Below are 12,526 nucleotides of genomic sequence, written 5' to 3' on the forward strand. Positions count from 1 at the left end.
AACCTGGTCACCTGCAACACATTATAGAGATGTTTCCTGTTGTTAATTGAATTGGTGGTTCAGATCTGCATGTTCTAAAGTAGCCTTTGGCCATCATCAAATGAGTCAAAAGCAATAAATTTTTATCACAGTGAGGACTGCCCTGCTCCATAAAGCATGAGGGATAACTTTTCATGACAACTGGTTACTGGACTGAATCATATGTGGCTGTAAAAGAGATCATAAAATTGAGATCTTTCCAACACCTAATGCATGTTTCTCTTTCTGTTGGCAGAGATACCCAGAATTCTATTGAAAACAGAAATTATCCCATTTTCCCCATGGTTGAGGTCCTAGTAGACATGAAGGACAAGCCCATAGTGCTGGCATGCATTTTCTTCTTTGATATGACTCTCCAGGGAACAGAGAAAGAGGGATTTGGGCTGACCTAACTTTTTTTTTTTTTTTTTAAGATTTTATTTATTTGACAGAGAAAGACACAGCGAGGGAGGGAACACAAACGGGGAGTGGGAGAGGGAGAAGCAGACTCCCTGCCGAGCAGGAAGCCCGATGTGGGACTGGATCCCGGGACTCCAGGATCATGACCTGAGCCGAAGGCAGTCACTTAACCAACTGAGCCACCCAGGCGCCCTGGGCTGACCTAACTTTTACCTGCAATGTCTCACCTTCGTGTTGCTCTCAAATGTGGGTGCCATCTTGTCCATGGCTCTGTCGAGGATGTGCAGGAGCCCATTGGAGGCAACTACGTCCCCCTGTAGAATTTTTACCTTCTTTTTGCCTCCATAGAGTTTAAGTTTTATTTGATTGTCCTAAAACACCAAGAAAAAATAAAATTAATGTGGTATCCTTGAAGGACTATTGGATTCGAAGTCCTGAGTCCCTGGGATCTATCATTTATTGACTATAGGATCTTGGATAAGTCACTTAACCCAAAATGGGAAAGATGTCATTTGCTTGCTTCACTTCACAGGTCTTTCATTAAGATCAAATGAGATAATGTGTGAAATCACTGATGACTGCCAGGGATTGCTAAATGTGAATAGGAATCATAAGTCTCCCTGAATAGACTGCAAGGTCGGAAAGGGTAAAAAAAAGTCTATGTACTATAAACTTATCACCTACTTTAGTGTGTTGTATGGACAAGGCACACAATAAAAAATTTTGTTGCATAAATGACTGAAGCTAATTCCTTCTTCCTTTCATGTGGCTCTTACAAGCTATAGATAATAACTATGTGTTGAATGAGTGAATGAATGAGTGAATGAGTGAATGAATGAATGAGTGAAAGAATGTCCTTGTGAGAAAAGGAACTACATTTTCATCCATCTATCTAGATATCTACCCATCATCCATCCATCCATCCATCATCCATCCATCCATCCATCCATCCATCCATCCATCCTCTCACACACAGTATAACACATTGGTTAATGATTTGGGTCTTGGAGTCAAGGAGTCCTACATTTGAATCCTGGATCTGACCCTTATTTGTGACCTCTCAGTTTTCCCACTTGAAAAATCACCTTTATGGCATTGTTGCAAGTCTTATATGACATAAATAAAGGTTCATCTCAGTACAAGAATAAGTGCTCAATAATCTAACAACTATTGATAGTTGGTGAAATACAAGAATATAGGCCATAACCCACACATGCACCTTCTGTCTATTAATCACATCCCCTCTGGCTCAGTAAAGTCACAGAAAGAGTTATGTGTGAGAGGGGAGGAGGGTAGTTTTACTTAAGCAACAGAACAGAACCAATGGCATTAGGAGAGATGGGATGCTAGGTTTGCAGAGGATGGATAAACTCCAGTAACCTAAACCCAACATAATCCATTTCCTTTTGCAAGAGGGATGCTGATCTGGCTTTGTGCTGGCACTTCCAGGAAAGAGGTTTACTACAAAGCTTCTCTTTCCTGCTGGCACCCAAATGACGTTCCCTGGAAGACAAATTCAAACCAGAGCAAAATCCAACACTTTATAACCCTCTTTCCACAATAGATCCCTCCGGCCCGATCCTTCCTGGTGTTGCTCTCCACCTCTTCCCTCATAGGGAAGTGCTTTGGCAAACGAGGAATAAGGAAAGACATTCTTCGTAACCTTCAAGAGCCCAAACACAGATGGAGTCAACTGTGGGCACTGGCTCAGTAGACAACTCTTGTTCTGGAAGTGAAAATCAGAGAGGCCCTTACCTTATCGCTGTTGAAGATTTCTCCTGACTTTCCAGTCAAGGTGTAGAAAGTGTCTGTGTTATTCATACGCTCGGTGTTCATCTGCCCAGCAATTATGTGGAGTTTCACGAAGTACTGAGCAGCCTCCTTATCCATCAAGAGCTCTTTGACCTGAGGAAAGAGAGCCAGTCCCTTCAGTTTCCACTGGTGTTTGAAGGACAAACTGAGGTTGTGAGGCACGCATTGGCCAATCAAAGATGTCAATGCCAAGGCCCCCTAACTGAGGCTTGGGCTCTTTCAGACACAGGTGGCTTTGGGGATGGGGAGCGCAGTCTAGAGAGCAGGAGGCGGTGCTCAGTGTCCTCTCAAACCACCAGGAGTGAGGCAGGTGCAAGCACCCAGGAATCAGCTTGAGCCCAGGGAGCAGATGGAAATGAAACAAAAAGTTATGTGAAAAGAAAGTGCAAACTAGATCCATGGAGCTTTTGAATAGGAAAATTAGGATTTTTGAAATCCACTGGATCAAATCTACATTTTGTCAGTATTATATATCATCAGCAGTCAACAGATACTTTTTATTAACTCTGTGTAAATAATCTATATAGTAAACAAGAGACCACATGCAAAGTGCCTCATGCAGAGACATTCAATATTTGTGAGCTCTCCTCCCTATAGGAGAGACATGAGGCATTTCTGAAGTTTAATGGTTGATTCATCTCAGATTGTCCAAAGGTGGTGACATATTAGAATGAGGGGGTCTGGAACTTCCTGGGTTTTTATTCAATGCAGCAAAAATTATTATCATAAAATATCTTGGATGAAGAGAAACCAATTTTATACAGATCAATATGTCCATTATCTCCATTAAACCAAATGTAACAATTTTATTGACACCATCATGATAGGATGCTTGCGCTGGGAACCGTGAGTTTCATTCCCATGGTGTGACATCACTTCAGACAACAGCTGCTCACAGGGAAGACTACCGTGTTCTTCTACTTTCCTCTACCACTGTTATTTATGATTTTTTAAAAAAGATTTTATTTATTTATTTGACAGAGAGATAGAGAACACAAGCAGGGGGAGCAGCAGAGGAAGAGGGAGAAGCAGGCTCCCCGCTGAGCAGGGAGCCTGATGCGGAGCTCCATCCCAGGACCCTGGGATCATGACCTGAGCCGAAGGCAGACGCTTAACTGATTGAGCCACCCAGGCGCTCCTATGATTTTTTTTTTTTTTAAAGTAGACTCCACACCCAGCATTGAGTCCAATGTGGGGCTGGAACTCAGGACTCTGAGATCAAGATCTGAGCCAAGATCAAGAGTTGGATGCCTAACCAACTGAGCCACCCAAGCACACCATCATTTATGATGATTTTAAAGAAACAAATATGTAGTTAATACATTAGGTTAATTCTTCTCACAGGAAGTAAGCAGTTTGCATTATGCAAATCCTGTTTATCAAATGACTATACTTACGATCCCTCAGTCATTACCCATGAAGGGGTCATGATTGGAAGGGGGCATCGGTGGGCCCTCTAGGGAGCTGGTAATAGTCTTGCTGGATACACAAGTACATTTACTTTGTGACGATGCATTGAGTTGTGCACTTACAATCTGTATGCTTTCTGTAGGGGTGTTATATTTCACTAAAAGTTCACCCCTTCCCCCCCAAATCAGCATCCTTATCATCAGATTTAATTTTAATGGGGATTTCCCACTTTATTTTAAATACTTACATCGAATCCTTTCAGTCCCTTGTCTGTGGGCAAGAGCACAGTGAATGGTCCCAGGTTACTTAGTGGCCAGGCATAGGCTTTGTCTTAGGAATAGAAATACATAAAGAAAGAAAACACCAAATGAATCAGTGCCACATGAAGAGTAAAATCAAACAATGGTCCTTGTGGTCCATTTAAGCCCTTTGACTCAAGAGCTCTTCTCTTCTAATTGGTATGTGTGGCCCTTGGTAAACTGGGAAGCTCTAAGAAAGCACGGCATCATGATGCCATGGCCCCAAACGCTTCTATATAACTGTGTGGTTTTTCGCCTTGGCTTCAAGGAGACCCTGGGATGAGACCTTCTGTGGGGGTCATGTGACAAAATCCTCAGTCAATCCCAGAAGGTCCCTGACCCGGTGCCCGACTTTCTGAGCTGTTTGCCATCGTGGTGAGCAAAGACACAGCCCTGTTCCATCCAGGGCCAGCTCAGAAGAGCCTCATGCTTGATTTAATACTCTGCTGTGGCCACCTTGAAATGTTCATTAATTTTTGAACCAAGGACCCCATCTTGTCATTTTGCATGGTGTCCTGCAAGTTATGTAGCTGGTCCTCTTTCCATCCTCCTGGAGAAGCTGGGACAGCAGGGAGGGCTCTGGGCTGTCACACAGCAGACAGCATGGACCAGCACTTCATAAATGTGTGGAAGGTCGACGGGGCTTTGTCCAGGGAAATGTTCGAGAGCACAGTCTGCAAAGGACATCCTGTCACCCCCGTCTGCTGTCATCTGATAGTTTGAATTGTTAGCGGAAGGCTGTAAGAAGGCAGAAGCATGCCACAAATGCTTGACTCCCTGTAGGATGCCTTGTGCAGGCTGTATGTTAGGATTTATGCCAACAACATGGCATTGACCCATTCTCTGTGCTCTTTCTGGGAAATCATTTTTTGGTGACTGGTAGATTCTTGATATTGATATTTTAAGGCTTCTGTTGATTGGTCAAGTCTGTGTTTTACTTTCTGTTGGTCAAATTTGTATCTTTTTGAAAGTCTTGTCCAATGCTGCAATCAGCTGTAATATTTCATTCTCAAGGGGGTGCTGGGTCATGACCCCTAGAGGGCTTTTGGAAATGACGAGGGCATTTTAGATTGTCACCCCACCTGAGGGGCTGGGAGAAGAGGTGTCACTATAGACGATTAGTGGTTGGGGGAGGGGGAAAGACAACGATGCTAAACATCCACCAGTGTGTGAGAAGGTCACACCAACTATTCTCAAAATTCAGTGGCACCCACTGCAGAGCATGGATACAGCCCCAGGTTTTAGTCACTCTCTATTCCCAGTATTATCTGCCAACCTCGCTTCATACCTGGAAGACCTGTAAGGGAAAGGGATAGTCTCCATCCTCACATCAGTAGCTGCCCTGTTTCATCGTTGTTGCAGACCTGTTAATCTATAGTGACCCAGGACCCTGTCCTCAGCATTCTGCCTACTAACTGTTGCATTGCTGGACTGCTTGGCACTAACTCCTTGTCTCCTTGGAAACAGCTGCCTGTTCTGTCCCTCTCACCTGCATGATGCCTCCCTAGGGGACTGATTCCAATAGATTCCTCCCTGCCCACCCCTTTCTGAATGATTGTGTCTTGCAGATGCCTTGCCTGAAAGATGGTTGCCCTTTATGTGGAAACCTGCACCCGTAGCCGCGTACCCAGGAGCCAGATGAAGGAGGTCAGCCTTCCTTGCCATTTTCCTCTGGGTTCACTGTTTAATTCTCTGAGTCGCTCCATGATGTTTCCATAACATGTTGAGCCATCACCCACGTAACCTTTCTGGCAAGTGCATCTACAGGGAGGGTGAAAACACATTCTCAGGGTCTTAGAGCCATTGAGTGTTGAGATCCTACAGTCCAACTCCCTCATCTGAGAACAGAGTAAGGGCAAGGGTCGTGTGCATATATATGCCCTATGTTAATGTCATGATCTGGCAGGGGGCGTGGTTCAGGCAGGTACGTAATTAACGGTTGAATGATAAGTGGCAATTGAATTGCAGTAAATATATAGATAATGGAATTTGCAGAGATTTTATACAATAGTTTCATAAAAGACTAATAGAGTTAAGGACAAGGTTTAAAGGTTCACCAGCAGTGGTGTGCTGGTAAATGTTTAATAACCAGCTCTCTGCAGGGAGTAGGGCAGAGCTCTGCTTTTCAGCTTTTGCCAATTTCTATGGATCATACTCCCACCTTGGCCAATCTTAAACTACCAGTGTGATGTCAATCAGCTTGCAAAATCGTGAAAATTTAACCATCAGCTTTTGCGACTTGGTGAGCTCTGGCTCAAGCAGACCACTGCTACCTAGCAAAGATGAGCTGACTGCCGGTTGAAGCCGGCAAGGTGCTTTGGAAGGTGCCTTTGCACAAGATCCTGGGATAAGTGGAGAACCAAACACCGGGTAGGGGAGGGGCACTGTGGAGATGAGAGCTGCAGGGAGGCTGTGGCCGTCCATACCGCAGACATGAGTCACGTCGACGAGAGGCTTCCAAAGGACAGTTATACACTCAGGAGTCCAGTTTTTTTCCAAATATGGTCCCATGGCAAACAGACATATTTTCAACACGTTTCCTGAACAAACATTTCAGAGTTTCATTACCCCCGCCTGGATTGCTGTGGTGACTTCCTAACGGGCCTTTCTGCTCTTACTTTCCTTCCCCTCAAATCGGTTCTTCACACAACCCTCTGAGTGGTCTCTCCAACAGGGAAATCTGGCACCTTTGTGCTTAAAAATGGACATGGACTCTGTTCATCTACAGAAGAAGTCTGAAGTGCTTAGCATGGCCTGCAAGGCTCCCAAAGGGGGAACTTGCTTACGTCTCCTTCCTGCTGCATGCTGCAAATTCCAGCAATCCCAAATTGCCTTCCTTTTTAGAGACTGGGATGCCCTTCTCAGGCCATGTGCCCTGCCAGGAATGGTCTCCCGGCCTCACCTCCTCCTCAGGCATGACCTGCTCTAAGGAGTCTTACCTGGCCTCCTGACTCTCCCTGACAGGAGCAGCCTGTGGGTACCCCCTCTATCACAACCCTCTGCACCAAAATGAGCCCCTGAGGTGTTGTCTCCTCTGCTGGATGGGAAGCTCTCCTAGAACCTACATCCCACTCCTTCCTCATTATATCCCAGCACTTAGGATGATACCTAATTGCTGAACTGATTATTTACCAACTATCTACTTAATTCTAGGAAGCTGGCCAGGGAGGAGGCCTACAGAGGTGACGGTAACAGATATCTTGCCCTTTTAGTGTCTCACATGCTGAAGATGGGCCTGAGAACAAACAATTTTGAGCAACATGATAAGACCACTTGACCTCCTAAAGTCTCAGCTTCCTCAGCTGTGAAATGGGTTTATTAATACCTTTAGGGTTATCGATGGAAGAGATGATGCACGAAGAACAGCTGGTACAGTGACAGACACATAGGAAAAGCTCAGTACTTGGTAGATGATGAGGACGATGACGAGGATGGTGATGGTGATGGTGGAGAGGGTAGGGAGGCAATAGCGCCACCAGTCCTGCGGGGGTGGGGGCAGGATAGAGCAGAGCAAGTCCATAACCACCCAGCTGAAGTTCCGGAAGGAGCCACGATGGAGGATTGAATAGGATGCTATGGGGCACAGAGGAGGAAGGGACTAATTGTGCCTGGAGAAATATGGGACGTGTTCTTGGAGAAAATACCACTTAAGAGAATTCTAGGATACGTATGAGTTTCCCGGCTGGATGGATGATTGGCAGATCATTTACTGATTGAGACTTCAGAATTTTTTATAGAACAATCGGAGTACCCTGGGGACATTTGAGAATGTCTGGAGATATTTTGGCTGTCAGAACTAAGGTGAAGGTCTTGCTGGCATCTAGTGGGTGGAGGCCAGGGATGCTGCTGAACACCCTGCAATGCAGGGGACAGCCCCCACGACCAAGTGTTCTCCAGCCCCAATTGTCAATAGTGCTGAGCTTGAGAAACCTTGTTATAAGGAATCACTCAGGTGGATCGAACAGTGAATCAAGAGTCTACTTAATACAGTCAAATAACAGTTTCCTACTCAAACATCAACTTCCTCTGCAAGTCCCGTGTTCCAGGATAGTAAATTTGAGAAGCACAGAGTGGGGGGCAGGGCGGATTGGTAACTCTTAGAGCGATACAATAGTCCTTGTTCTAAATTACATACATTTCATTTGAGGACAGCTGATAATAGCCAGGCAAGTAACTCGTGCGAACCGCTGAGTATGTTTCTCTCTAAAAGTTCCCTAAGTTGTTATGAGACCCAATAGTCTGTTTTGTATAAAGTGACTTGACTTATCTTGCCTCAGGATGGCAGGAGAATCATATTTTAATGGTGACGCTGCTGAATGGACTGCATGGGATATAAATACTTTTTATTGTTGTTTAAAACCTTGGTCCGGAGTCTGAGATTTCATGAGATGGTTTTCTGACTTAAATGCTCTCAGCTGGCCGTGGCATATTCACAGCAGGGCCCCCTTCTGTAAATTGCTTCTTTATTAAGAGTGAAGGTCTCTTGCTGTCTTACAGCTCTAAAAATACCCTTAAGCCACTGGCATTTTATAAGTTGTGGGATGGAATTAATTACATAGAGTGCTGGATGAGATTTAGTGCAATTATAGGGTGTTCCAAAAGACTTACTACAGTTGCTTCCTTCACTGGTTCACTTGTTCATTTCAGTCCTTCATTGATTCATTTGTTCCTCCAAAGTGTCACTCATGTCATTTTTGTAATGGGTGACAGGAGTTGTTGCAATAAATAGGAATAAGACATGGACCCCCAAGGCCTTACATTCTAATTGGGAATTGAGATCAGTAATACTAATAGCTAATATCTATTAATAGCTGCTATTCCAGTTACCTTGGTAGGGGCCTTACTATGGTGTCTTATTTAATACAACAATCCTATGAGGTGGGTTCTGTTTTTGGCCCCATTTTAGATGAAGAAACAGTGGGACAGAGAGGTTAAGTATCTCATTCAAGATCACACAGCCTGTAGGTGGCAGTGTTTGTGCTCATCACGACTGAACTATGCATGTACTATGTACAGAAACATTCCAGGGTGCTCCCGGAGACCAGGGGGACGCTGAGTGGGCCCGGAGGACAGGGGAGACATCCTAGAGGTGGAGACACTTCAGCTGAACAGTAAAGGATCACTTGATCTTAGCCAAAAGGCTGAGAAGTGATGAACAGTGAAGGATCAGTATGCTAGCCTGACTCAGAGGAGGTGAGGAGAGAATGAGGTCTAAGCAGGGGGAATAGCATGTGCAAGTGTATGGAGCTGGAACATCATGGCATGTTTCAAGAACAGTAGGTGGGTGGAACCAGAGCCAAGAGGGTGTTCATGGGAGTGGTGGAAACGATGTTGCTCATCCACACTCTCTGCAAACAACCCTTGGCCATAACCTAGGGAGAATCGTACCAGGAAGAGCTTGTGCTGGTCCCGGAAGCTGGTCTGAAGGCATTTAGTCAGAGGGACCTGAGTATAGTATATGAGGGGGGGCTCAGGCCCTGGGAGAGAATGTCTCCTTACTCCTTTAGAACCCTTGCCCTGGTGTAGCTGGTGGAGGGCCAGAATGGGGAGCTCTAAAACGCAGTGGTGCCCAGGGCAGGGCAGGAAGCTATTTTTTCTTCTTAGTAATAATCAACATGGAGCTTATAGCTTAAAAGGATGCTTATAAGCATCAACTCCACTCTTTCCAAGGAGATACTCTTGGTCTCTAGTGGACTTGTCAGGTGAAGCAAAAGTTACATGGCCTGTCCAAGGTCACTCTGGTGGTGAGTGAGAGAGCCCATGTTTGAGCCCATTCTTCTTTATTGGGTGGACCTCTGTGACTAATGCAGTATGATTTTGAATATTCTGCATAAGCTCCTTGCCATATTGAAGAGGTGTAAACAAAATAAATCTTTATCCAAGGTAAAGTAAATTACCTGCACTAAGTTAGTGATGGCCCCATTATCAGTGTAACGTAGCCAGTCTTTAACATCATCCTCTTTCCAGCCTTCCCAGACAGTCCATTTTTGGGGAGGGGGATCAAGGGGATCAAGTGGTACCCCACTGACATTCTAAACACAAGCTTTAATGCCACTTGCATTATTCTGATGTTCCTTCCTGTTTCATTTTTTATTCTATCCTCTCAAATACAAAGGAGGGAAAGTGTTTAAAGTATTGTACTCAGACTTTCTGAGAGAATGACGAAATGTGTGTAGGCTGTACACACACATGTGTTGGGTGCAGATGTGCCTACATGCATGACTGGGGTGTGCTGGTATGTGCATGCACACATGTGGAGCGATTTCTATATGCCAGGTTCTGCTCAGAGACTGATGAATATACTCTCATGTAATCCTCGTCACAGGTCTGCTGGGAGGTACAACTCTCCTTTTATGACAGAGGAAACACAATTCAGAGAGGTGAAGGCAAATGGCAGAGCTGGGACTTGAACCCAGGGGTTATGATATCCAAGCTCTCTTGACTCTACCCACGGGGAGTACAGATCTACTTATTTGCCCAGATAAAACATGACAGTCCTGAAACCTATCTGGGCAAATCCACACATTCGAGACCCAACTGTAAAAAGAATAAACTTCAAAGAAGATGAAAAGGGGCTCTGCAAGCACAGAAACTGGTTAGTAATTACATGGTTCAACGTCCACTATGGTTTTGAGCTCACAGTGGTCGTGAGTCCTTCACAGATGCTGATGACAATGAGAACAGAAAGTGACACAGAGGTAGAAACCTTGGTCTGGGAGTCAAAGACTAGGGTTCTAGCCTCAGTTCGCCCACTAATGAAAACATAATACAGCTCTATAGTAGTTTCTAGAACATTCTTTCACATTAATGTTCATAACATAGTGAAGTAGACATCACTGTGCTCATTTCATACATGGAGAAACCAAGACCAGAGAGATGGTGTCACTTTCCCAAGGTCATTCAGCTGGTAGATATAAGTACTGAGACCCAGACCCAGGTCTTTCACCCCCAAATACCATCTTCTTACCACCACACAAGCTGCCTTTGCCTCAGGAGTTTTTACATAAATATTTTTACTCTCGGTAAGTCCCTTCTCTTAAAACCTGGAGTCCAGGAAGCACCACTGGTGTTTATTCACCTTCCCCAGTCTTGTTTGGCAGCACTAGCAAGCAATATTTCATGAATGAGGAAACAGGCATATACATTCGAGGTCAAATGCCTGTCATCACGGCAGACCTTCGTTTTCCCAGCAACTGTGGTTTCCTTCTCCCACGCTCTAACCACTTACTACCGAGTTATCAGGCCACAGCCATACCTCAGCACATTCTAATGGTCATTACAAAGGAAACAATTGTTGAATGATGCAGTGATTAAAGAGAGATGTATTGGGTAACTACCATGCTCCTTGCATCCTGCGAGGTGGGGCTGAGGGTGGGTACAAGACCGAATAAGACACATTTCCTGCCCTTAGAGGAACTTACAGCATTGACTGGCCACCACTTGGAAAGCAGGTGGTAGAACCGAAAAGACTTACTTGGGTTGGCCTGGTGTGATGGTAGTGCAGTTAGCGTTCCTATGACAGGGGTTGCGAGACTCACAGACATCGATCACGCTGCACCCCACTCCAGGGACGTAATTGCGGTAATGTTCTTTACACTCACAGTGAGACTTCAGAAGACAAGGAGAGAAAAACGAAGGGTCCTCATTAGTCACAGAAGCTGACATCCTTCTTGAATCCATCTGTATTTTGCCATAAAAACTAACTTGGGGCAGGTCCAAAGTGTGGGCTTCAATTAAAATTTGTCAAAGGGGCGCCTGGGTGGCTCAGTCGGTTGGGCGACTGCCTTCGGCTCAGGTCATGATCCTGGAGTCCCGGGATCGAGTCCCGCATCGGGCTCCCTGCTCGGCGGGGAGCCTGCTTCTCCCTCTGACCCTCCCCCCTCTCATGTACTCGCTCTCCCTCATTCTCTCTCTCTCAAATAAATAAATAAATAAATCTTTAAAAAAAAAATTTGTCAAAGGGTTCGGAATTGGGAATCATGTCTATGTATTTCACCCTTAGGGAAATTACACCTTGTTTGTAAAGTTCACCTTTTCAGTTTTCTTATTTCTTAACCCTAGGCCTTTCTGGCTCCATAATTCCTGGTTTTAGATTGTCTACAGGTGAGTAGAGACTGAGGCTCAGATGGGAGATGTTATTGCTCTAAAAGAGTAGTTTTCAACTGGGAGTCTCAACCTAAGGTACGTTGGGCAATGTCTACAGAAATTTCTGATTGTCACAGCAGGAGAGGAGGGCAGTGTCACCAGAGGCCAAGGATGCTGCTAAACATCCTACAATGCCCTGGACAGCCCCCCCCAACCAAGGATTCTCCAGTCCAAAATGCTGGTAATGTCAAAAGTTGAGGAACCCTCCTCTGGAATAATGGGAATAATGAATGCCCCACCTCTGTGTGAATAATGGGGGGCTTCTCCCATTTTTTTTTTGGAGACAAAATTTATTTTTAGTCTCACTCCCAGGGTCCGGGACCTTGGCTCAGAGTCTAATGTGGCTTTTCCCATAAGGGCCCTCATTTTGAGGATGGAGGCTCAGATCCTTGAATTTCTTTCCAAACCCACCTCAGACATTA

General features: G+C 45.0%; 1 protein-coding gene across 1 annotated transcript in view; it reads right to left on the reverse strand.

Annotated features, from left to right (window-relative positions):
- Positions 1-12,526, reverse strand: part of STAB2 (stabilin 2) — a 144,915-nt gene that overhangs the window by 96,723 nt on the left and 35,666 nt on the right. Inside the window, exons 9-13 of the mRNA XM_064590721.1 lie at positions 11,434-11,567; positions 5,587-5,720; positions 3,908-3,990; positions 2,194-2,343; positions 666-809 (exon numbers count right to left, since the gene is read on the reverse strand). Coding sequence (XP_064446791.1) covers positions 666-809; positions 2,194-2,343; positions 3,908-3,990; positions 5,587-5,720; positions 11,434-11,567 — 645 coding nt within the window. The remainder of the gene's footprint in view (positions 1-665; positions 810-2,193; positions 2,344-3,907; positions 3,991-5,586; positions 5,721-11,433; positions 11,568-12,526) is intronic.

This window comes from Mirounga angustirostris, unplaced genomic scaffold (assembly GCF_029215605.1).
Source record: "Mirounga angustirostris isolate CCGP_5_RB_7025 unplaced genomic scaffold, mMirAng1.0.hap1 SCAF_5, whole genome shotgun sequence".
NCBI lineage: Eukaryota > Metazoa > Chordata > Mammalia > Carnivora > Phocidae > Mirounga > Mirounga angustirostris.